Source organism: Anoplophora glabripennis, unplaced genomic scaffold (genome assembly GCF_000390285.2).
Source record: "Anoplophora glabripennis isolate ALB-LARVAE unplaced genomic scaffold, Agla_2.0 scaffold225, whole genome shotgun sequence".
Classification (NCBI taxonomy): Eukaryota; Metazoa; Arthropoda; class Insecta; order Coleoptera; family Cerambycidae; genus Anoplophora; species Anoplophora glabripennis.
This window is the reverse complement of record NW_019416658.1, coordinates 79,492-104,624: the sequence shown is the minus strand read 5'-3', so window position 1 is coordinate 104,624 and position 25,133 is coordinate 79,492. Positions and strand designations below refer to the sequence as shown.

The window sequence follows — 25,133 nt, the reverse complement described above, 5'->3', positions numbered from 1 at the left end:
AAAACGCAACATAAAAAATATATCATTTTGCGTTAGCAGTGATAGGTACAGTTTCAAATTCTTTATTTTATTGTGTGCAAATTCATGGAGAATAACACTGAAGATAATTAAATTTTATTTCACTTGTTAAGTAGGTATTTTATACAATCCTAAAAACCTTGCTATTGAAACAATAAAACTTGTTTATTTGGTATGGCTGGATTCAGTTTTTTATAAGCTTTTCAACGAGCCCCCTCATGCCTTATGTTTCCATTTGAAAAAAAAGTAGGGGTAGCTGGGGGTTAGGGGGTTGAAGAAAAATTAACTATTATATAACCGAAAGATGGGAAAAAATCAAAATCAGTTAACGTGTTTCTGCGTTTTAAAAAAATTAACTCATTCAAAAGATATGAATTTTATTCCGTACTTTTGGCCATCCCTGAATGGAGTAAAACATATTAATATCGCAGCGTTTTAGTGAGATATCACGCAAACCAGATGACCTAAGGAAGGCTAGGTACCACGCTCAGTGCGACACGTGCCACCACAGGGAAATTTTTCTGTGTAGGGGATGAGGGTCTCTAGGAGAGAGTAGCAAATTTTTATTCGATTTAAGAGTCAGTGGTTTTTCAACTAATAAACTAACAAGCAAGGGATACCAGGGTTGTTATGGCCACGCAGGTACAACCAATATTCCGGTGGCTTCCTCCTGTATAATTTTATTTAAAGTATTACATATCATAGAAAACGGGGAAAAGCGTAAAAATACTTATCATGCCAAGAAACTGTAAATGCATCGACTTCTGTGGAGATTGGATCTGGAAACCAGGAAATATATTTATTGCATTTTGCATTAAGATACGTTGCTAATAGATCTATTTTCGGTTCTCCGAAAACCTTTTTTATTCTTTGATATACCTACTTGTTTAGTTTGTATTCGGTTTCAATGGAAGTTTATCTTAATGCCTTATCGGCTTCCTTGTTTTCTTTGGAAGCATCAGTTTAAGAGTTGAAAGGTTATATTACTTAACTTGCGATATTTTACGCTTCTCCACGATTAATGCAGGATATTGCCGTCTTATTGTCGATTCTAAGTAAGGCTCTAATATTTTCATTTGATTTGGTAAACGATTGTAAGCCGTAAAAGGCAGCTTTAATTTCAAGGTAATTAATATGTTTAAATTTATCGGCTTCTTTCCAAAACCCGCGACATTTTTAGCCGTTGCAATAGGCACCCCAGCCTGTAGGTAACGCATCAGAAAAAAGCTCTCATGAAAATGTACTAGGCTTGATATTTACAGTATATGTTAGATTGTTCTATCCACCAGCTGAGAATTTGTTTCGTATCTTTCGAAATTAATATTCTGTCATTGTACGACTTTCCTTTTAAGGCTTTAAATTTTGCGCGCTCTAGTCTTTTGATACGATGACGACAATGAGGAACGGCAGCAGTTGCCGTTACCAAGACACAAATAATTTTTGCAAAATCTCGAATTGTAGTACTTGACTCGTTAATATATTTTTTAATTGCCTCTTTTTATTGAATTTATTTTTTTAAAAGGTAAAGATACGGTCATCTGAATAAAGTTATAAGAAAATTCTAGATAAGTTATTTTTTCTGATGGTATTAACTGACTTTTCCCTGTATTTATAATAAATCCTAAATCATTTAGGAGGCGAAGTGTTAAATTAGTATTTCTTTCACATTCTGATTTATCCCTAGCTATTATTAAGTTATCCAAATATACTACCAATAAAATATTTTTAAGGCGTAAATATCCAACAACTTGTTTCATAATTTTTGTAGAAATATACGGTGCAATGTTGAGGCCAAATGGAAGGCAATTAAACTCATATCTTTGACCTAGTATAAATCTAAAATATTTCTGCACTTTGAATTAACAGGTAAAAGAAAATAAGCTTCATCTTTCAAGTCTATATTCGTTACATAACAATTTTTGGATAGTAGCTTATTGACCGTTTGGGAATCTTCAAGTTTGAAATGTGGTGCGTAGATGTGCTTACTTAATGATTTTAAATTTAAAATAAACCTTTTCTTCCCATTTGATTTTGTGGCAAGAAAAAAAGATGACAAAAATTTGCTGGTGGTGTAAGAGCATTTCGAACTTGCACCAATTTCTAGTAAGAAGTTTTAGATCACTGCCGCGATAAGTCCTTGAACACACATGTGTTTGTTTGGGTTTAATCATAAAATGTAATTTGATACCTCTAACCCACTGCAGCATGATTTTATCGTTTGTTGTTTTTTGCCACGCATTAACATAATGTGATAAACGAACGGCATATTTTGACTTTACCCCAGTGTTGTTGTCTCCTTGGCTGTTCGCAGCTGTTCCCTTTCCTTTATCTATGCCTGATTTTTTCGGGTTTCATTTTGAAGTTTCTCTTCCCCCGCCAGTAGTTTAAATGATGGGAGGAGTAGTTGTTAGAAGATGAACCGTACGACGGATAACTTAAATGTTGACGGTACAGAAGATGGCCTTGGACGAGAGTGACGGCTTGGCTTATTATTTAGTTCTTCACTGGCCTTTTTTAAGTTTTGTTTGTTCTTCACGGCCTCTCCGAATTTTTCCCCAAACAAATAGGAGTCTAATTGGCTAGTGTAACCTACTTTCCGTGACTCAGTGTTTAATAACGGTAGAAGCATTGTTAGGGCATTGTACACATTGCAAAACAGTAAAAAAGATGTATCAGCCAAGCATGACAAATGGTTGGTGTTAGCTTGGTTTTCTTTGATAAGGGTGTCCATAACGACTCTTACAGCTGTTAGCCCATGCCCTAATTGGTGTAGAGACCTTACAAAATAGTCTTTTTTATTGACTGACTCATTCATAGCATCTAAGACTTCCTTAAATAGGTCCACGACCATATTAATAAATATATTATTGTTGGCTCACAGCCTTTTAATCGCTCAAGCGATGATAGAATTTACTGAATAGCTGACGGCTATCCGTCAGAAAGTATGGCCCACGGCCTTAATTGTTGAGCCTAAAGAAAAAAGAAAAAACTTTTGATTTGACTTACTTGAGGAACTGGACGATATACAGTGTGTTAATGAATAGGTGTTACAAACGGATATGGTATGTAAAAAATCCAAAAATAAGTGCAGTTTACTTAATAAACATATGTCCTAAAGCGGCTCATTTTCGAGATACAGGGCGTTGAAATTTAAAAATAATAAACTATTTTTTCCTGTAGCTCCGGTATTAGTTAATATTTCTTTATCAAACTCAACAGACAGATTTACTAGCTTAAAGGATGCATAAATATGGCAGAAACCATTTATTGGCTTCTTCTAGTGGCGTGCGATAGGTGTCGTTTCACCTTTTATCCCCCCTAAATTGTGCGGCACTGTACATATATTAATTTTTCGTATGTTTTTGAATTTGCTAGTATTTTTTACGTAAATAATGTATACTTGTTAGACTTCCATAAAATGAATAATTATCAAGTTATTAACATTTACATTATTATATACTGATGATCTCAATCAACATTTTCTCTAGTCTCTATAGGAGAATTCTGAAAATTGCTGTTAAATTGAACAAAAACATATAATTGGTCAGAAGGAAATCCTTTAAACTTAAATATAATAAATATTTATTACCAAAGCTACGAAATTACTATATGACTATAATACACATACCTATTATTTTAAAAAGAGATAAAATTCATCAAGACTTGATTGATTAATTTTTGACATGTAGCTGATAGCTATAAAATATTCATAATACAAAATAGTTGTGAATTTTCAAATAACAGCAGTAATATATTACATTTTGCATTTGTTCTCTCCAAATTGGAGTACCACATGCTTTATCAATCATCCTAATTTCTGTCATTAGATTTGGATGCATCTGGTGATATATTCTTCTTGCTGCGGCAGCTTTTCCGGCAAAATACTTGCATCATGTCAACGTATTTATCAATAGTAAAATTATTTGCCATAATTCTTCCCAAATTATCGTAAAAGGAATTATTGAATGGTAAATCCAAGCCCTCGCAGAAGTCACAAAAGATCCATCTATTAAGCCTAGTTCGCACTGAGATTCTTTGTTCGGATTTTTTGTCGCAGAGCTGCGTCTGGGACTCATTTTCTTGCATCTGAGACGCTTCAAGATAATAAATCTTGCATCTGGTGTGTTGCGTTTTAGTATTTTTTGAATCCCATCTGAAATGGAATTCTTTACACAATGTCGCGCAACATTGAGTCGATACGAACGTAAATCCCAAACCGAGTGGGCCATTCTCGCACAACTCCCTATTGCAATCCCCGAGAGCGCGACCTCGTTTGACATGGTTAAGAATCAATCTAGATGCGTACACGATTTCCAGCGTGACATTGTTGCGGAGCAAAGAATCTGCGACATGTACTGACTGAACAAAGAGTTCCAGTGCGTACTAGGTTTTAGCATGGCAGCCACCTACTTAAATATTTCTTACAATTAGTTGCAATCGTGCGAGATGTAATGCGAATAATAATGAATTTAATTTTTTTGTTAATAATCGGTTAGTTTTAAAACAAAAAAGTGAGATAGGTAAAAGTTTTAAAATAGACCGGGCTATCTGATTCGTATTTTTGAATATTCAATTTTTGTCAAACAAAATAGGTGTACCTAGCAAAAAATAACTTAGGGGAGCTTATTTCAACCCCCTCCAAATTTTCAATAAATTGTTGAGAAATTGCACATGCATTTTTAGAAAATTTGTGTAAAATTTTACTATTATACCTTTTTTGGTTATCAAATTACAGCTGCTATTCCATATTTTTTTTTTTTGGAAACTTTGAGAGGTTGTATCTCCTATTTTACTAAAGTCATTTTATGCCAACCCACTAAACCTTTTTCAGTTTCAGACATGTTTCAGAAACGTTTCTATTTTTCTCGAAACGTTTCATAAAAAATCCATACAACGTTCTGGTAACGTTTTAGAAACCCAAGATGTCCTCCCCAAAATACGTTTCCAATGAAACGTTTCAAACAATTGGTTTCAGTGACATTCTTTTTATGTTCCATTTATGCACTCGATATTTTTGTTTTACGATTCAGTATATTTTCAGAAATATTTGACACAATAATCTTATTACCATATTGTTCTCATAATGCTCTCAACTTTAGATAATTTTCATTTCAAAAGCGTTTTTGAAATAGTATAAATAGTGTGAGTAATTTTTTAAATATTTATAATACTCTTTTGTGATATTTCTATTTGTATTGTGAATGACTTAATTCGAACTCCAGACAACTTTTTCTGACATTGTATATTAAAAAAATAATAAATATGCTCTTCTAGTTTGGGGATGCGGCAATTTTTACCAATAATTTCTTTCTTTTTGAGAAGCCACTGAAAAAATAATATGGATTACGAATTTTGCCATTCATCGTACAAATAAAATGTCACAAAACAATATCAGAAGCATTTTAAAAAAGCTACACATCATTTTATATTGTTCAAATACGCTTCTGAAATGAAAATTTTCTAATATTGAGACCATCCTGAATATGCACAATGACGAACTGATAATTAGAAAAAGTTAGTTATGATTATGAATCTTGATACAAAAGGATACAAAATGATATCTTGACAAAATAAATATCTGTAGGTATACCTAAACTCTTTTATTTAAGCATGCCTATACACATAAACAAATATAAACATTTGTACAAAATATAAAATAAATGACGTCTATATCACTTGATTCATCCATATTTCAAATAGTTCTCACTGCCTAAGTAGTTGCTCTTCAAATTATATTAAAACGTATAGTTCCATGTTCCTTTTTCTTAGTTCTTGTCCCTTGTCCTCTTGTCTATAATAAGTAGTGGGTATAACTATGTTCAGGTAGATTTGAGGCAAAATTGGAAATCTACACATATTTGGCGTCAATATTCATTATTTTATATGCACCTTACAATAACAACTGCACACACTACAAATTATCACATAAAATAGCGTCAAAGTAAAGATGGAGAACAACGAAGCCACGCAAACTGGCAAACCGCAAATCTAACCTAACACACTGAGAGAATTTCTTTGTTACGGTTAGTAAAAATCCATTAACCGTAGCAAAATATCTGCATTAAACAGGCGCCAAGTGAGTTGCCTTCCTACCACAAGAAAAACTGCTTTGCTGGAAGCAACTCACTTGTAGTAAGTAGACAATTTTGCTATAATCTTTTTGCTACCTCAAGTAAGTCAACTTATTAACCACAAACGACTAAACTCATTAACCCCAAACGAGTGAACTCATTAACCCCAAGCGAGTCCTCATTAAGCCTAAGCGAGTCGACTCATTCACCCCAAGCGAGTGAACTCCGTATTTACTATTTTTCAGTGTTGTTGGCTCTCCTCACTCTTTCGTGTACCATGCAATGCAACTTACATGTTGTACATATTTTCAAACAAGCATAAAATGAAAATCCCTATTCGAGAAGTAAGAGTTTGTATCCAGCCTGCATTGTGTGCATGTAATCACGCATGCATATAAGTATTATTGCATACCTACGCAAATACCCTAATTGAAAAACTTTCTGTCGATTGTCAGACAACTGAAAACTGACTCAACACTCGATCACAAAACATCTATTTATTATAAAGGACCCATCGACTAACGATTGACGAACGTATATCCAGTGCTTACGTGTTACAGCAAAAGCAAAATTATTCACGTTTTTACCCCTTTCGCACTCCATTTTCGGGTATTTAGGAGGTCAGCAGCCATGAACTGATCCCAGAATATGAAAGAGAGGACAATTTTAGCCCCAAAAATCCATTTTCAGCCTTCTCCCCGGCGAAGGAACTGGAACTAAAATCCCCCGGTAGGGCCCATAGGAGTGATTTTTCGGCTTTGTGCCCATGGAGATATTTGATCAGTAGGTCGAAACCTATATTTTCCCAAAGTTACAGAGAAGTTCACCGGGGGCCAAAATCCATAAGATTAGTGCGGGGTCCTTTGCTACAAATAAGGACTGACTAACCCCAATTGGATCAATTCTAAAAAAGTACATTGACTTACCCGAGCAAAGCAGCTCACTTGGGACAGATAGACAGTCGACTAAAATAAAATTTCAACTGAACTATCATATAGCCACAAGACTTTTTTTTGTTGTGGTAGCAAACACGTTTCAGCAAAACGTATTTACTTGTGGCAGCATGAATTTTTTTCTGTGAGAGCAAAAATTTTACCTATTGTAGCTAAAATATCTTAGCAAAGCCCCTCACTTGGTGGATTTCTTTCAGTGCATAATAGGTACATAAAACGAATTGAAAAAGACACACGTTAATCAAATAAACTCAGGCTGTTAATCGCAGTCTACGCAAGTCACGAACATACATTTTTTCTAGACTTGTGTCATAAATATGCTACCACAATTTTTTTTTTCTGTTTATGTCTGTTTGTATAACAAAGTCAAATGAACTAACGCTTGAGAGGGATTGGGGATTGATAGCAAAATTTAACTAATGCCGAATGTTCCATAAGATAAGCAAAAAAAGCAAAGGGTTGTTCGTCTGGTTATGTTTCCGAGATCGAAAGGGAATGTTTCGAGTAATGTTTCAAACTCTCTTCAATTGTAATGTTTCGGTTATGTTTCACTAAATAAGTTTTCAAGTGCTACATTTCTGTAATGAATAAGAAACATTTCTAGTTAATGTGTCAAATGTTTAGTAAAACAGCTCATTTGCAACGTTTCATTTATGTTTCGTGTTTAGTGGGAAATGTGTTCTTTTTAGTGTAGATTCACCAGTATCATTTGTGCTACTTCTTTTAAAAACTCCCTGTATATTATAGCATAGATAAACATCAATGATAATAAAATACATTTACATTCATTGTAAAGTTTTATGTTTAATAGCTGTTTTACATTGCAAATTTATTTCACAAGTGTAATGTACCTGTTGTACTACTTTTGTATTGTTTTTCCTAATCTGTTACTTACAAAAATTAATATTTATTAACTGTGTCCAAATAGTGCTGCTGTTGTACCATTATGTGGAAAAGTAACATTTTTTTTAATGAAATTTGAAATTTATTTGCTTCTTTAATTTGTTGGTAGAACTGATTTATGGGTCAAAGAAATTAACGAAGTCTGTAGCAGTGTAAAACCAAATCCTTTATGAATAAATTCATGAATTAGTTCATGAAGAACTTCGTGAATTTATTTATGAATAAATTGTCAATGTAAAACAGCTATAAGAACAATATAAACATCTCTAAGTTTCTAAAAACATAACAGAAACAGAACATAATCTAGAAACATCATGAAAACAGTAAACAAATGTATAAACAAAACACAAGGACGAATTTCCCTACATTGTCTATTTTCTCTACAGGGTGTCCCATTTTAAGGAGGGTGATGGCTGGCATCAAAATAAAGTGTTTGGGACCAACGTGCCTTAGCAAAATATTACTCGTTTTTGTTCTACAGGGTGTTTCAATAACTTCATTTCCAATTTTTTGAAATATTTTGAAAGCTAACGGATTTCGATGAAATTTGGTATCGTGTTATTATTCAGCATGCGTAGTACGAAAATGGTATCAGTTTCACCATTGTCACTAAATGATCTATAGCAACATTGGTCCATTAACATGTCCATAACTTTTTTATCCACCCTGTATGTACATTCTCGAACAAAAAGAAATGGCATTCAATTTCACACAAAAAAGGTGTAGGTACTTCTTTGAAGTCAAAAAAGTCGAATTAAACGTAATTTTTCAGTAAGATGCGTAAGTCTGTATTTACTTTTTGCAAAGTATGCTTTTGTTTCCAAAAATAACGCGTCAAGGTGTAATGTGCAAATAGGGATTTGTTTACTATAACTTGTCACAGTGCAGTGATGTTGAGCAAGTTTCTTTATTAACCATTGTTATTTGCGTATGGTCTGGTCTGCCTGAATGCTTAGGAAAAATTTTGTTCTCGCGGAGTAGCGCAGCCTTATTTCGAGCTATATCTGGATAGAAGGCAACATTAATTATGGGACGCCCTGTATATAACCATTTTTCGAGCTTTATCTGGATAGAAGACAACATTAATTATGGGACGCCCTGTATATAACTACTTTTTATTTATTGTCTCGATCTATGTATATATGTAATATTTTATATATATTTCCATCCTGCAATTGGAACTTTCTGTTGTGTGGTGTAAAATAAAAATGAAATTAAATTATTCGGTTGTATGACTTAAATTAATTTCTAATAAATATAAAAACAATTATATGCATAAATGAGGTCAGTCAAATGGTTTAATAAAGGTTATCATAAAGATTGATTAATGGGAAATAAATCCTATTATTTCATTCTTGATATTACATGTGCTTCACTTAAAAGGTTAATTGAAATTATGTTAAAAACTTTTCTAAAATTCTCAACAGATCAAGTCATATACTTACTCTTTGATACTAATATTGAATTATCTAATAACTATCTAAAATAAAAATATGTTGCAAATTTTCAAAAATATGTTGCTTAATAAAATAGTGAATAAAAATATTACTTTTAGACTAACCAGAGATTCAGTTTCATCGGTATATTCTTGTTCAGCACGAAAGAATACATGTTCTAATGCCCAATTCAATCAACAACTTTATATTTTTTTAAAAAACTTTGTATTTAATAGTTAAAAGTGCATAAGGTGGAATTATTAAAAATGTGCTTTTTTCAACTGTGAATATTCTCACACTGTCTTGAACTTTCAACTTTTACTTAAATATAAAATAAACATTTAAGGAAAAAGATCATTAAATTAAAAATTTTTTAGATATTGATTTAAAAGTAGCAGCAAAATTTTTTGGTACAAAATTTGCTTGTGGTTCCTCTGTGACTGGTAACGATGAAATTGTAATACAAGGGGACGTAAAAGATGAACTCTTCGATGTTATTCCAGAAAAATGGCCAGAGGTAGGTTTTTGTATTGTAATTATAATATTATTGTATTTATATTCGTTTTCATTTCATATAAGACCTGAAGATTTAAAGTATTTCTGTGTTATAGTGAGAGTAATGACGGCGCGTGAAAATGAAAGTGATCATATTTCAATAATAAAGCGTGGGATCCATATTGTATTTTTAGGATGATTTCTAGATTCTCGTATAGATCTTTTGATGATAAAAAAATTTGGAATGAAATTTCAATAAAAACAAAATAGATGTGGCCGGCCCTAAAATCTCGAGCAGGTTGCACATACAGTGTGTCCACGGATAGATTTCGGAAGAAAACTTTATGGTTAAGTTTAGAACAAAAAGTCATTCTTTATAAAAACGTCTGCTTGTCTTGAAACTACAATTTTGAATACCAGATTTAAGATTGCTATACAGGGTACACCAACAATATCATTTTTAATTACTTCGATTTCGATTTTTTTTTGATTATCTAAAAATATCTAAACCGTGATTTATTACACAAATTGTGCAAAAAAAGTCTAATAAAATTTTTTCTCAAAGTAGGTAATTTCGTAGCTAATTGCTTGTAAATTCTTATATCTTTATTTTTATCTTCAAATAAGTTTTAATCATTCAGTAATATTATAATAATATCAAGTATAATAAATAAATGAAATGATCTGTCAAGTTGTTGATAGTTATGCTATAATTTTGAATTGTGCACGATAGTGATATTAGAAAATGCTTATATTAGAACAAAGAATTTATATTTTCCTATGTTATGGCTTAGGACAAACAAGCTATATGACAGTTGTGAGACAATTCCATGAGATATGGTCTGATGTTCATCTCACGGATAACATTTCCAATTTGCAAAGATTTATTTCTTAAAAACAATTTTGGAAAATTTCTAGCTGAATCCATCGCCATTAAAGTCACTACATCATCTTCATTGTGCTCTTTTTTACATTTTTTTTTTAAAAAACACTGCCTGTTCTCGTGAATTTCATTACACTTTTTTTGCTCCGTTATCTGTGAGATGAACATCAGGCCATATGTCATGGAATTTAGTGTAGCAATTGCTTTTGCTACTGCTTCACAAAAATAGCAGTTAAAAATAGTTGCTATTTTAATAGCAGTTGCTTTCTTAGCATTATTCGACAAGTAACAAATATAGATAAATAAAAACATATTTGTTTTTGCTTCAAAAGGTATTTCGTTTGTCTCAGTATCGAGTATCGGTGGCGGACTGTTCTAAAAAACACCCAACCAAAATAAACGAAGTCAACAATAATATCCACTCACGCCTCACGCTGTAAAAAACTCTCAAACAAACCCAAACAAAAATGTCATAAATAATAATAAGAAAGAATAATATCCACTATTCACTCATTTCTACGTTTACGTTGTTGTCACCTAAACAGATTTCTACGGTTCGATTGGTCTGAACTGGCGTTATCCCTGTTCGCATTTCGCAGTAAGTAAATCGTAGTCGCAGTGCTCGAAATAGTCGAAATCACCTAACACTTAACCTGACAATCAGCTCGGTCGCTCGGTCCGTGCCAGTCACGTCACAGTAAATATTTTAAAATATTAGTTGCTACTAAAAATAGCAGCTAATTTTGAAGCTTGTAGCAGTTAGCATTATTACGAACCAAATAGCAGTTAAAAAAAGCAGGCTGCTATTTAGCAACCCATCACTAATGGAATTGTCTCACAACTGCCATATAGGTTATTTATTTGCCCTAAGCCATAACATAGGACAATATAAATTCTTTGCGCTAAGCATTTTCTAATTTCAGTCAAAATTATAACATGACTATCAACAATTTGTCAGATCATTTCATTTATTTAAAACAGGATACTTGATATTGTATTATTCTACTCAATGATTAAAACTAGCTATTTGAAAATAAAAATAAAGATATAAGAATTTATAAGTATTTAACTATGAAATTACCTACTTTGGCAAAAATGTACTTTTTTGCACAATTTGTATAATAAATCACGGTTTAGATAATATTTTAAAAAATTTTAAAAAAATCGAAATCGAAGTAAATAAAAATGTTATTTTTAATGTATCCTGTATAGCAATCTCAAATCTGGTATTCAAAATTGTAGTTTCAATATAAGCAGATAAAGAATGACTTTTTGTTCTAAACCTACACATAAAAAAGTTTTCTCTCTTGCCAACTCTATCATGGACACACTGTATATGTTTAAAAATAATGTTTTTGAAAAATAATATTCTGATTGCATCTACTCGTTGATTATGAAAACAAAAATGTTTTACACATATACAGCACAGCCAATTGAGAACCAGGACCCGCTGTAAATATTTAATCCGGCTGTGGTTATTAAGATATTAATACATTTCAGGGAGCACTGCAGTTCCTATTGTCTGTTACACATAAAAATCACACCTTTTTGTAAAATTTGGTAAAAGTACATTTTCTGGTTATATTAATATTTTTTTCTATAGTCGGAGAGCTCGTGACATCTGTTCAGTGAAGTGTTTTAGGCACGTAAAAATTTTGCACGGTGGTACATTTAGGATAGATAGGGAATAAAAAAGTTTGCCTGACATACTTTGTACTGAAGGTATTGCGCATAACGCAAATGTACAAATGAATATGGGCTAAAATAATAATAATAATAATAATAAAAGCCAGACACTTTTATCATTGTTTAATAATAATTGGCAAACATTAAGAAAATATTGTAAGAGCTGGAGTGAGATGCGCAATGGACAGCAATAAGTACAACTGAGAGCATATCTCGGCATAGTTAGCTGTTGCGTTCTGCACTACCATTGGCTATTGAAAGATGTGATCTATCCTGGGTATACTTCCTATCCAAGATATTTGGCTGGAGAATTTTGGAGTAAGTTGGTATATGTTAGTATGCTTATGTGCTTAGTTGTTGCGACCACGTTTTTCATTATTTTGTTCACTATTGCATATATTACTTTATCATTCCCATCTATGTCTCTACGATATGTTATACATTATTCTTCATTGTGTCAATTTTTGTACTAAATTGATAAATTATTGAACCCAATTTATCGAGGAATATTTTATACATGTTTTATTTATTTATTTATTTATTTATTTATTTATTTATTTATTTATTTATTTATTTATTTATTTATTTCACTACATATCCAACAGGCAAATGCTCAGTTACAGGATACAAAACCAATGTAGTAATATAACACACAACACATTCGAAAATATACGTCAATAAATATAATTAATAATAATAATTGAAAAGCAATATACCAGTACAAAATATAGTAGACATATAATATACATACATATACACACATGAAAATATAAACTATAGTAGATATAAAATATATAAATACATATGCACACAGATACACTTATATAAATACATATAGATAGGCACGAATCAATAAAATTGTAAAAACAAAAATACAGTATTAAAACTATAAATTAACAGTAAAGAATCTGCTTTTTAATTTCATTAATAGTGCAAAAAATATATCTAACCTGTCCTCAACATTTCAATAGTTGACAATCATCTGATATAAAGGAGATGCTTTCATAACATTAGTACTTATAGTGGGTAATTTAAATATATTATTTTCATGAGAAGCAAACCTAAGAACTTTGATCTGAATTCTGTTCAATAACCCGTTGCAATCAATTAAGTTGTTTAGTATTTTATGTAAAAAGAATTATATTAACTACACGAAAAATCCTCCAGTAGAATATTGTGAGATTAAGTCTACTTTTTCAAAAGTTATAGTTACTGAGAAAAGACCACGTAAATATATCTTTTTTATGATGATAACTTTTAACAATAAACAGTTAATTTGTTTAAAAAGTTTAAATTACAAGATGTCTGCAAACTTCAGTATCATAAAAAAGGTATTTATTATTAATTAATTTCATTGGAACTCTTTTTTTATATTGGACAAACAAAAATTTTGAATAATAAAGATCTTGAAAACATTAAGTTATACCTATCTTTCCATTTGATTTTTAAAAATAATGCAGTTTTTTACTTTCATTTTTTTGTAGCGGTCAAAATTTGAATCTAAAAATAAAAATATTGAATTTCTATGGCTATATTAGTCATAAAAAGTTTTTCCCGAAATCTATAGGACACATAGTTTCTGAGATACAGCCGGTCGATGACTTTAATGGGACACCCGATATATTGTACCTCAAACAGTTTTCAATTTTAAATACATGTTACTAATTTAAGTATGAAAATTTTTTAGTTAAACTGAAAAACTAGGAAAATTCAGAGAATGAAAATTTATAAAATCCTTGACCACCATAAAATTTTTTATTAGATACTCCAGAATGTCTTATTATATTATTTTTACTACCCATAAACTATTTATTTTATTTTTATTTAATACGCTATAAAGCGCTTACATTTCTTGCTCTCACTCACAATTATTGCTGCTCGTTGAGCCACTCTAGCTTATACATTTTTTTTAACGTTTGCCAATTATTAAACATTGACAAAAGTATCTGGCTTTTTGCAAGTATTTTTAAATATTTGTAACTAAAATGTTAATAAAATTCCAGCGCGCTTAAATCTATCTATCTATCTATATTCACATTTTCAATACTGTATAAATCTAAGACACGAGTTTTGCAATTTTTGTAAACGTTTAGAATCGATATTATCTAAGCACGGACCATACACATTATCACAGTAATTACATATGGATAGAATCAGAGAATCACATATTTTTTTTTATATCTCTCTTCAGATAATGTATGTGCGAATATATCATTTTCAACACAGAATACGCTTTCCCAAGAATACTAGCTACATGCTCTTTAAATATAAGATTATAATCAATAACACGACCTAAATTTTTTGCCAAATCTTTAAACTCTATATTATCATTAATTTTTATCATCCGTCTGTCTAATAAGTTAGCTCTAATATTGTTACCACATAAAAGCAAAGCAGATTTTTTTGGGTTTATTTTTAACAAATGATTTTTTGACGCAGATGCTAAGTTACATAAATCATTATTAATATTGGATTACTTCAGAGGGATTAAGAGAATAGTAAAGTTGTGTATCATCCGCATACATATGATACTTACAATAAACCTGCGAGTTAATAAAATTTAAAGTGTATACAGAATACGGCCCTAATATACTTCCTTGTGGCACACCAGACAGACACGAGGTTGTGAAAACTTATTAGCGGTGATGCGGGATTTGTAAAACCTATATAATGAAAAATTGAATTGAGTATATCATGACTAAGAGTGTTGAACGCCTTACTATAATCCAACAAAACAAGTACCATAGCTTCACTTATTATCTCTTGACTTAAAAATATTGTCTGTCAAATCAGAAAGACCAGTTGAACAGCTATATTCACGCCTAAAACCAGATTGTTTTTCCGGAAGGATATTATTGGCAGTTAAAAATGCAGTAATTTGCATTTCCATAACTTTTTCAATAATCTTACTCAATGCGGGTGAAATTGAGATCGATCGAAGATGGGTAGGCTCTATTGGATTGTGAACCTTAGGAAGAGGAATGACGTTTGCACATTTCCAGGATTTAGGAAAATAAAACTGATCTATACGTGCATTTATGATATGCGTAATAAAAGGTATAATATAAATATACAGGGTGATTCAGGTTTAATCTGGATAACTTCAGGAATCGATAGAACAGGTTAAAATAATGTTCATTCATAATATAAACTTATTCCCTAAATCGTACCGTTTCGGAGATAGAGGGCGTTGACGTAGGAATTTTTTTCCCGTTTTTTCGTTATAACTTTTGAACCACTCATCCGATTGAAGTGAAATTCGGAACACAAACACTCCTTATGATCTTAGATAGGCTCCTTAAGTTTGAACCACATACGCCTCTTAGAAGTGTATTTTGTGTGCTACCCCCTCTTACATTATTTCAAAACTTTTTTGTCTTGTTTTTTTTTCATTGTATTTAAATTATCACATCGAAATGCTTTAGATTTCATATTTTTAATTATATGCATTATCAGATTATCAGTTTCAAAACTAAACGAATTATCAACTATTTTATTATTTTCATAAAAATTTATCAGTTCAGGCGTAACAGTGTTGCATGATGATTCAATGTAATATTTATTTAACTTATTAATTTTCAGATATATTTATATCTTTTGCATATATTTAATCTTTCCAATTCATCCCATTTGTCTTTAGCAATAGAGTTTTGAAATTTATAAGTCAGGTATGCTCTTTTTCGGCCCTGATGGCACAAGTCGTTAGATTTTTATACTGTTTCTAAGAGGCCCATTTTAAAGGCCTTATTGCGTAAATTTTGCGTTAACTTGATGTTATCAGTGAGCCACGGGCAATAAGTATTCTTGCGAGATTTAGTGACTTGCAAGGGAGCATGCTTGTTACATAAGTTAATTATATTTGTAGTTAAAAACTCAACTTTATCATCAGTACTGACTATATCAAAAATTTCCTCTAGATGTAAGTTTTTTAAATCACGTTGAAATAAATCCAAATCAGTGCAAACCCGTATAAATAATACTTTTAACTATAGGTTTCAAATGATTATATATTAAATTACAATATATTAAAAATGATTCGAAACATGAACGTCGTTCACACCAGACTCAGCAATATTAGAATTATAAAAAATTAAGTCAATCAAGGAAAATGAAGTATCCGAGTATCTATGAGTAGGTTCTGAAATAAGCTGCTCCATATTGGAAACTCTCGTAATATTTATTAAATTAGACACATTTCTTGATTTTAACTGAAACATATTAATATTAAAGTCTCCAAAACACAGTATTAGATCTTTCTGAGCATAAAAATTACCTAATTGTCTTCAAAATAATTAAGAAATTATGTGCAGTCAGTATTGGGTGGTCTATAAATAGTTCCAATAATAATAGTTTTCCCAGAAAAATCTAGCTTTGCTCAATGAAATCTCTATATTCACTTAAAATTACTCTAAATTTTAATCCACTTTTTGCAGTCCCTACGTCCTGATACCGACTGTGGCTATAGAGGCTGTATTTTACACATAAAATCACACATTTTAATAAAATTTGGTGAGGGTACATTTTCCGGTTACCTAAATTTTTAAGTTAGCAACATAACTGTCTAAAACTTTCCCCCATTTAACCATTTTCCTATCTCTTATAGTTTCCAAGATACATACATACATGCATCACCAAAATGATCCACACATACTGGATGTATTACAAAGGGGCCCAGTAGGATCATCTCAAAAATTAGTCAAAATTGAAATCTGAAAAGACTGTAGACAGGGGTTTATCAAAGAGATCTACCTATTCACTGAAAATAGTGTCAACTTTCTCGCACTTCTAGTTATACCGGAAGTCATCATCAACGCTGTTATTTCAAATGGAACACTGTATATTTTTTCATTTTTAATTCTACGGTAAAATCTAGACTAATTTCATATAAGGTACTGTAGACCAAAATGTGACAGTTTTCGAAAAAAATTGAGGGATGCAAGAGATTTTTGAAAACAGTATAACTCCGACATTTAGCTTTATTAATGAAATTTGACATGGATAATTTAAAAGCAATGGAATTCAACCAGTTTATGTCAAATTTGCAAAACAGAGTGTTTAAGAACGTGTGACCAATATTATGACATTGAAGTTGAATTTACTCAAATATTTCAAATGATACACCCTGTATATTATTACATTAATCGATGCAGAATTAAATTTACTTTAAAATGATATTAAAGGTCCCTGTACCCAAAGTTAATAGTTCTTGTATAAATTGGAAATTATTGATTTCAACACAGAAAAATGTACAGTGTATTTGATGCACTAAAGAATTGCATAATAAACACTGTCTGATTAATGAACTGTAATTTTTATAAACAATAATTCAGTATATTAAATTAATAAGGGCCAAGCTTTAAATAAACCCACCATACTCGTAGAGTTTTCTGTGTAGAAATCAATACTTTCCAATTTACAGAAGAACTGTTAACTTTGGGTATAGGGAACTACAGTATCATTTTAAAATAAATTTAATTCTGTATCCACTAAATCCACTAACGTAATAATCTATATGGTGTACCGTTTGAAATATTTGAGTAAATTCAACTTTAACAACTTTCACAATATTGGTCGCATGTTTTTAGAAATTCTATATGAATTTTTGCAAATTTGACAAACTGGTAGAATTCTATTGCTTTTAAATTATCCATGCCAAATTTCATTAATGAATAAAGCTAAACGCCGGAGATATTCTGTTTTCAAAAATCTCTTGCATCCCTCAATTTTTTTCGAAAATTGATAATAACTGGAAAACTGTCACATTTTGGCCTATAGTACTTTATATGAAAATAGTCTAGAATTTGCCGTAGAAATAAAAAATGCATAAATATACAGTGTTTCATTTGAAATAACAAGAGTTGATGATGACACGGTATAACGGAAGTGCGAAAAAGTTGACACTATTTTAATTGAATATTGAAAATTGAAAATTGATTTTGGATTTCAATTCTGACTACTTTTTGAGGTAATCCTACTGGGCCCTCTTTGTGATACACCCTGTATATGTACAATGTGTCCCACTAAGGTCGGCGAGGTACGATATTAGGGAAAGTATAGGCATAGGCTCTAAAGCTTCGGAAAAAAAATTGTTTGTATAAATTGACCAAGAGAAATCACTGGAAATAGTTTTAAGTTCATAGCTCGGCAACTAGGGGGCGCAATCTACATACCACAACATAAGAGTTGAATTTTTCTCAGAAATGTTTCCTATTCAGGTATATTAAATAGTACAAATATGATGCGCATAACTTTTGTAATTGACATTGTCTTTCTCTCGACAGAAAAGGTGCGGGAAGCCCCTAATGTCTGCTCCAGGATTATGCATTTTTTAAGGATTAACTCGTCAAAAGCCCATAGTGTTACACCTTGTTGGAAAGGTCTTTTCATACTATCTCGTGGTGAATGTGTAATCTCATTTACCTCAATATGGAAACCTATAGATGGCGTTATTTCAAAAGAATGCCGTTTTATGGATTTTTATAAAAATTTTTAAATGTAATGCTATAGTTTTCTTTACATAAATGAATTCAGCACAAAAAAATTGATGAATATAGCATACGAAATTTCTAAAGAAAGTGTTGATTAAGTGATATAGCCTATTTAATTATTTATTGGCGCTATTTATCCAAGTTTAGGTTAGGTTGTTTCACGTTTTCTTAAAAAAGTGAAATAGGATAAAATGTTTTATAGGTTAGTTTGAAGAGCTTAAAAATAGTTACATTTAGACACCAAAAAGGGTTTGATATATTTTTTTGTTATTAAGTTATTCGCAACTTAGTGAGCAAAAAATAAATAATGATAATTAATTGAGGAACACGACGCTAACGAAGACATTTAATTACCAAAACAAAATGGATTTATAAAATAACTAACCTAAGCACGCAGCGAAGGTTAAATTCCTGCATTGGAAATAATGGTATGTATTTGGAGCATTTATAAACATTTTTACTTTTGTTCAAAGGACCCCGCACAAACCTTGTGGAAAATGGTTCCCGGTCAAGTTCGTTCAAACTTTGGGATATTGTTGTTCTTGATGTGCTGATCAAAAGTTCCAATGGGCACGAGGTCCAAAAACTCATAGTTTTCGAGATAGAGAGCGTCAAAGTTACGGTAATTAGGTATATTCGCCGTTCTCGTTGACACGATGTCGAGGGTTAATTCTCTTTCTCCTCTTCATCTATGTTGTAAGTGTAGTTGGCGTTCACATATACACACCCCCACACACATATCCATAATATAGATATATAACGAGCGTTCAAATAAAAACGTGGTCGAAGTTGGCTCTGACACATTGGACGTAGGGAGTAGCTTATAGCGACCAACTTAACCTCATTTCTCAACGAGCTGTATAGCAGCTGTCACTTTCAATAACGTTAATGACTATATAACTTTATTTTAAAGAATAATCGTGATAACAATAACAAACAATTAAAGGAGCTGTGGAAAGTGTCCCCCTCCTTGTTACTTATAACAATAAATTTAAGCAGCTGCTGAAAGTGTCCCCCTCCTTGTTCCAAGCACTTTTCACACCTGTTCCTCAAAGAATTAAAGACATTTTCTAAGATGCTCGGGGTATTGTTAATTTCACGAATCTTGTCTATAAGTCGAGCCTGCAGATGGTTTAAATCAGGAATAGGCAGTTCAAAAATAGTGTTTTTAAGGTAAGGCCACAAAAAGAAATCACATGGCGTAATATCACATGACCTCGGTGGAAATTCATGTTCAGCATTGAGACTTATTAGTCGATTTTGGAAAACTTCCCTCAACATATTCATCGTCTCGCCTGCCGTATGTGCCCTTGCGCCATCTTGTTGAAAGTAAAAGTTTGTAATTTTGTTTTCTTCCAGCTGGTTAACAAAAGGAGCGATAATTTCTTCTCTATACCTTTGCGCAGTAAGAGTACCATTAAAAAAAGTAGGTCCATAAATCCTCCTTCGATTGAGAGCACACCAAACTCCAATTTTTTGAGCGTGTAGAGGGCCCTCGACAAAAAAGTTATCTGTTTTTTCAGAAGACCACATTCTCATACTCTGTGAGTTTACGTAACCACTTAAATGAAACCAGGTTTCATCAGAAAAAAAGGTGATATTATGAAGTTCACCGTAGTTGTTTAAAAACCATTCACAAAATACAGTCCGTCGCGGAAAATCAACTTCATGAAGTTCTTGCTGACAAGTTAAACGATAGGAGAACAAACGCAAATCTTTTTTTAACACTGTGTGGCAGGTACCGACTGATACTCCCACCATTTGTGATAAAACACGTACAGAAGTTCTTGGCGCATTTTCCATTATTTGTTGGACATTTTCTTTTAATTCTTCAGTCCGCTTTTTAGGTCGGCCGCTTCCTTCTTTTCTTGTTACACTGCCCGTTTCACGAAAAACATTAACACAACGCTGAACTGCACTTTGAAAAATTTTGTACTCAACAACGCCGGGAAATTGATTTTGAAATTCTATGAAACATTCCTCAATATAATACTTCCATATTCCATCAATCTTGCGTCCATTTCTAAAGTAGGACTCTATGATAAACACTTTTTGTTCTTGAGAAAACACCATTTTAAACGCTTTTTAAAACGAAAATATTCAAATTGATAGCGGCGATATAGCGCTTTGACAGATGACGTTTAAGTTCATTTGCTATACGCTACGCCCTACGTCCAAATTTTCAGAACCAGCTTGACCACGTTTTTATTTTAACGCTCGTTATATACACAGGATGTCCCGAAATAAATGCAACAAAATTTGGTCAGAAATTCTTAAGAGAAATTTAAGGGACCCGTATTTTTTATTTTTGATAAGTGCGGCCCCCTTTCGGAGACCCCCTGAAACAAGCCCCTAAAATTTTTTTTTTATATCAGCTCTATCGCACAAGAACCACCAAATTTGGTACACAGGGATTTTATGACATGTAGAATGCGATGCTGATAAGCCTTTTGGCAAGGGGCCCCCACAAGACACTCTTTCGGGGGCTCCCTTGCTTTTGGGGCCACCGAACTTTGGTTGCATATTTAATTTAAAAAAAAAAAATAGTAGCCCCTTAGAAACTCCAGGGAATTTAAAAACTTTTTTGTCTTAAAATTTTTTCGAAAAAAGCAGCGTTTCTCGAAAAAATGGCTAAATGTGATTGGGTGCATATCGAGGTTCATATGAAATTTTAAAGTGTTAATCGTAGGTGGCTGGCATTCGCAATAAACAATCAATTTTATTCTGTGACAGTTGTCATTAACCATCATCGGGAGCTTATGGAGACAGGATCAGTAATTGTAAAAAATCACAATTTAAAGAAATTTAATTTTAATTTAAAGAAATCACAATTTAAACATTAACAATTAATAAGAAAATGTGAATATCAAAATAAGGTACAATAAACTTGGAAATTAATAACAAAATTAATGGTACTTCATGATTAAATAATTTAATTCTAAAAAGTTTGTTAAAATCACACTGGTCAGTTCCGTAAAACGTGTTCAAAGTGAGAACCGTTTTGTTCATCACAAGCCTGCAAACGTGACACGAAATTTTGACGTATTTTCGTGTGAATGTTGGGAATCTGTCTAAATTCTTCAGCCGCAGCAAGGATTCGTTCATGTAATTGTTCTCGGGTTCTAATTGGTACGGCATAGACGCGATCCTTCATGGCCCCCCCAGAAAAAAAGTCCATGGCATTTCGATCGGGAGAACGGGGGGGCCATGTTACATGAGAAGAATTGTTACCTATCCATCGCCGTTGGAAATTTTCATTCAGCCACTCAGTTACGAAGTGCCCCCGATGTGGTGGGGCACCATCGTGCATAAAGAACAAATTGCGTCTAATACCGAGAGGAACATCTTCCATAAGAAGCGGTAGTTCATGCTCCAAAAAATTAAGGTAACTTTCAGCATTTAATCGTGGAGGCAATAAATATGGACCGATGATGCAATCTCCGACAATTCCAGCCCAGCAATTAATTGAAAATTTTTCTTGCGAACGAGTCTGCCTTAAGACAAATGGATTTGCCATAGCCCAATAATGAAGATTGTGCAAATTTATTAGGCCATCTTTTGTAAAGCTCGCCTCATCGGTAAAGAAAAAATTTCGTATAAATCCCGGATTTAAGTTGTAACGTTGAAGAGCCCATAAGCTAAAATTTCTTCTTCGTGGCAAATCTTCTACTTTAAGTTCCTGGGCCTTTTGAAAGTGAAAAGGTTTCAACAGTTGTCGTTTGATAAAGCGGTGTATTCTTGTTCTGGGAATCTCAAGTTGAGATGACGCGCGTCTTATGCTTATTTCGAGATTCTCTTCAATTAAATTTAAGATAATTTCTTCCTGTTCGGGAGTTAATAAATAACTTCTCCCTGAATTAGGTTTTTTCACAACTACGGTTCCTGTCTCCATTAGCTGCCGATGTACTAGTGCAAACATTGAATAGTATGGGAGTACGCGTGCAGGAAATCGCTCGGCGTACAATCTGCATGCGAGACGTGAATTTTCACGAGCCTCCCCGTAAATTAGGTGCATTTGTACCCTTTCTTGGACAGAAAATCTCACCATTTTTTCGGGAACAATGATTACTGACAACTAATGGTAACACTTTGACACTGGTTAATGACAACTGTCACAGAATAAAATTGATTGTTTATTGCGAATGCCAGCCACCTACGATTAACACTTTAAAATTTCATATGAACCTCGATATGCATCCAATCACATTTAGCCATTTTTTCGAAAAACACTGCTTTTTTCGAAAAAATTTTAAGTGACAAAAAAGTTTTTAAATTCCCTGGAGTTTCTAAGAGGCTACTAATTTTTTTAAAAATTAAATATGCAACCAAAGTTCGGTGGCCCCAAAAGCAAGGGGGCCCCCGAAAAAGTGTCTTGTGGGGGCCCCTTGCCAAAAAGCTTATCAGCATCGCATTCTACATGTCATAAAATCCCTGTGTACCAAATTTGGTGGTTCTTGTGCGATAGAGCTCTGAGATATAAAAAAAAAAATTTTAGGGGCTTGTTTCAGGGGGCTATATCTCCGAAAGGGGGCCGCACTTATCAAAAATAAAACATACGGGTCCCTTAAATTTCTCTTAAGAATTTCTGACCAAATTTTGTTGCATTTATTTCGGGACACCCTGTATATATATATATATATATAAAGCCAAAAAATTAGACGTCTGTCTAAGTTAAAAACCAAATTTCTTTCTTAGACGGGGATGCAGCCAAGAAAAAAAAGTTACACTCTTTTAAATTTTTAAGCTTTCGAAAGTATATTTTGTTCATCAGGAAAAAACTACAATAGGATACAAGTTAAAATTTTCTTATAAAATAGTCAATTAAAAATTACTTACTATGCGAGAATTACATTGAAGTTAGCCAACATAATAGGTACACCTACAACGGACATAGGTCGTCATTACAAATAATTAAAAACATCACAGGTTTAAAAACGTAAAATTGTACAAATATCAAAATTTTTTAAAATTCATAACTACGGCAGACTAGAGCCGAAATCAAACAAAATGAACAATGTCGCCTGTCTTTTAGGTACGAATATCAGATAAGGAGGAAAAAAGTGAAAAAATATTAAAGTTTTTGTTCCCTTAATACTTATACGGAGAACGGGGAAACTCTACCAAAAATTTTTAAACTGTTAATTAGTAAGATCACATACCACTATACAGGGTGTCGCCTAAAAGGCTATCCCTGTTATTAAAATATTGATTTAATAAAAAAGTATACATTACGCTGAGACCATCGATATCAGTCATTGCATTCATTGGATTGATTTCCCTTGCAATATGACATCTCCAAAAATTTTCTTTTTTTATGGTTTGTTTCTGAATCTAATACTAAAATTTCTCATAATTCATACTGTGTCCAGAGGATAAACAATGATTTGCCAACATGCAACTGTGTTTATTCAGTCGTATGTCACTTTTATGTGCTGTAACTCTATCTTTTAGTTTTTGTTTTGTTTGACCTATATATTTCAAATCACAATCCATACATGGGATGTAATAAACTACACTGGACCGCTGCAATAGTAGATCTTTATCTTTCAATTTAGTGAACAGATTATTTACCGTTAAATGATTTTTAAAAGCCAACTTGACAGCACCTTGTCCAGACAAACATTTTTTTAATTTGGAAGAAACAGCACCTAAATGTGGTACTGAAAAATAATGAACATTTTGTATTACTGAATTATTATTCCGAAAATCTTGAACACCCTGTAACTGTGATTAAATCAATATTTTAATAACAGGGATAGCCTTTCAGGCGACACCCTGTATAGTGGTTTGTGACCTTTGTTGTTATTATTATTTTTGTTTAATAATCTTACTAATTAACAGTTTAAAAATTTTTGGTAGAATTTCCCTGAAACCTGTATACAGGGTGTTCCTAAATAAGTGTCGCAACGGAAAACTGTAAAATCTTCTTGAAAAAAGAAACATGTTTTTCCTCTTCCATTTTTCTCTCCGGGCTTTCGTTTTCGAGATACACGGTGTCAAAACTTTAATTTTTTTTTTAGTTTTTCGCCAATATCTTAGGAATCGTTTGAACTACAGGACTGAGCTTTTGTACACACATTACCACTATTAATAGCTACTTTTTCGCACCCTTCTCGAATTCATTGGACGTGCCAGTGGTGGAGATTTTAAGGTATCGTAAGGGTTTATCCCACCCTTCTCTATTTCTCTCTGATACTTCC

The 25,133-nt window shown here is 32.3% G+C and overlaps 1 protein-coding gene across 1 annotated transcript in view; it reads left to right on the top strand.

Moving 5' to 3' along the window:
* LOC108908021 (density-regulated protein homolog) overlaps positions 1–25,133 on the top strand; it is a 78,113-nt gene that overhangs the window by 21,739 nt on the left and 31,241 nt on the right. The window contains exon 3 of the mRNA XM_018711918.1: positions 9,759–9,898. Within this exon, the coding sequence (XP_018567434.1) occupies positions 9,759–9,898 (140 nt within the window). The remainder of the gene's footprint in view (positions 1–9,758; positions 9,899–25,133) is intronic.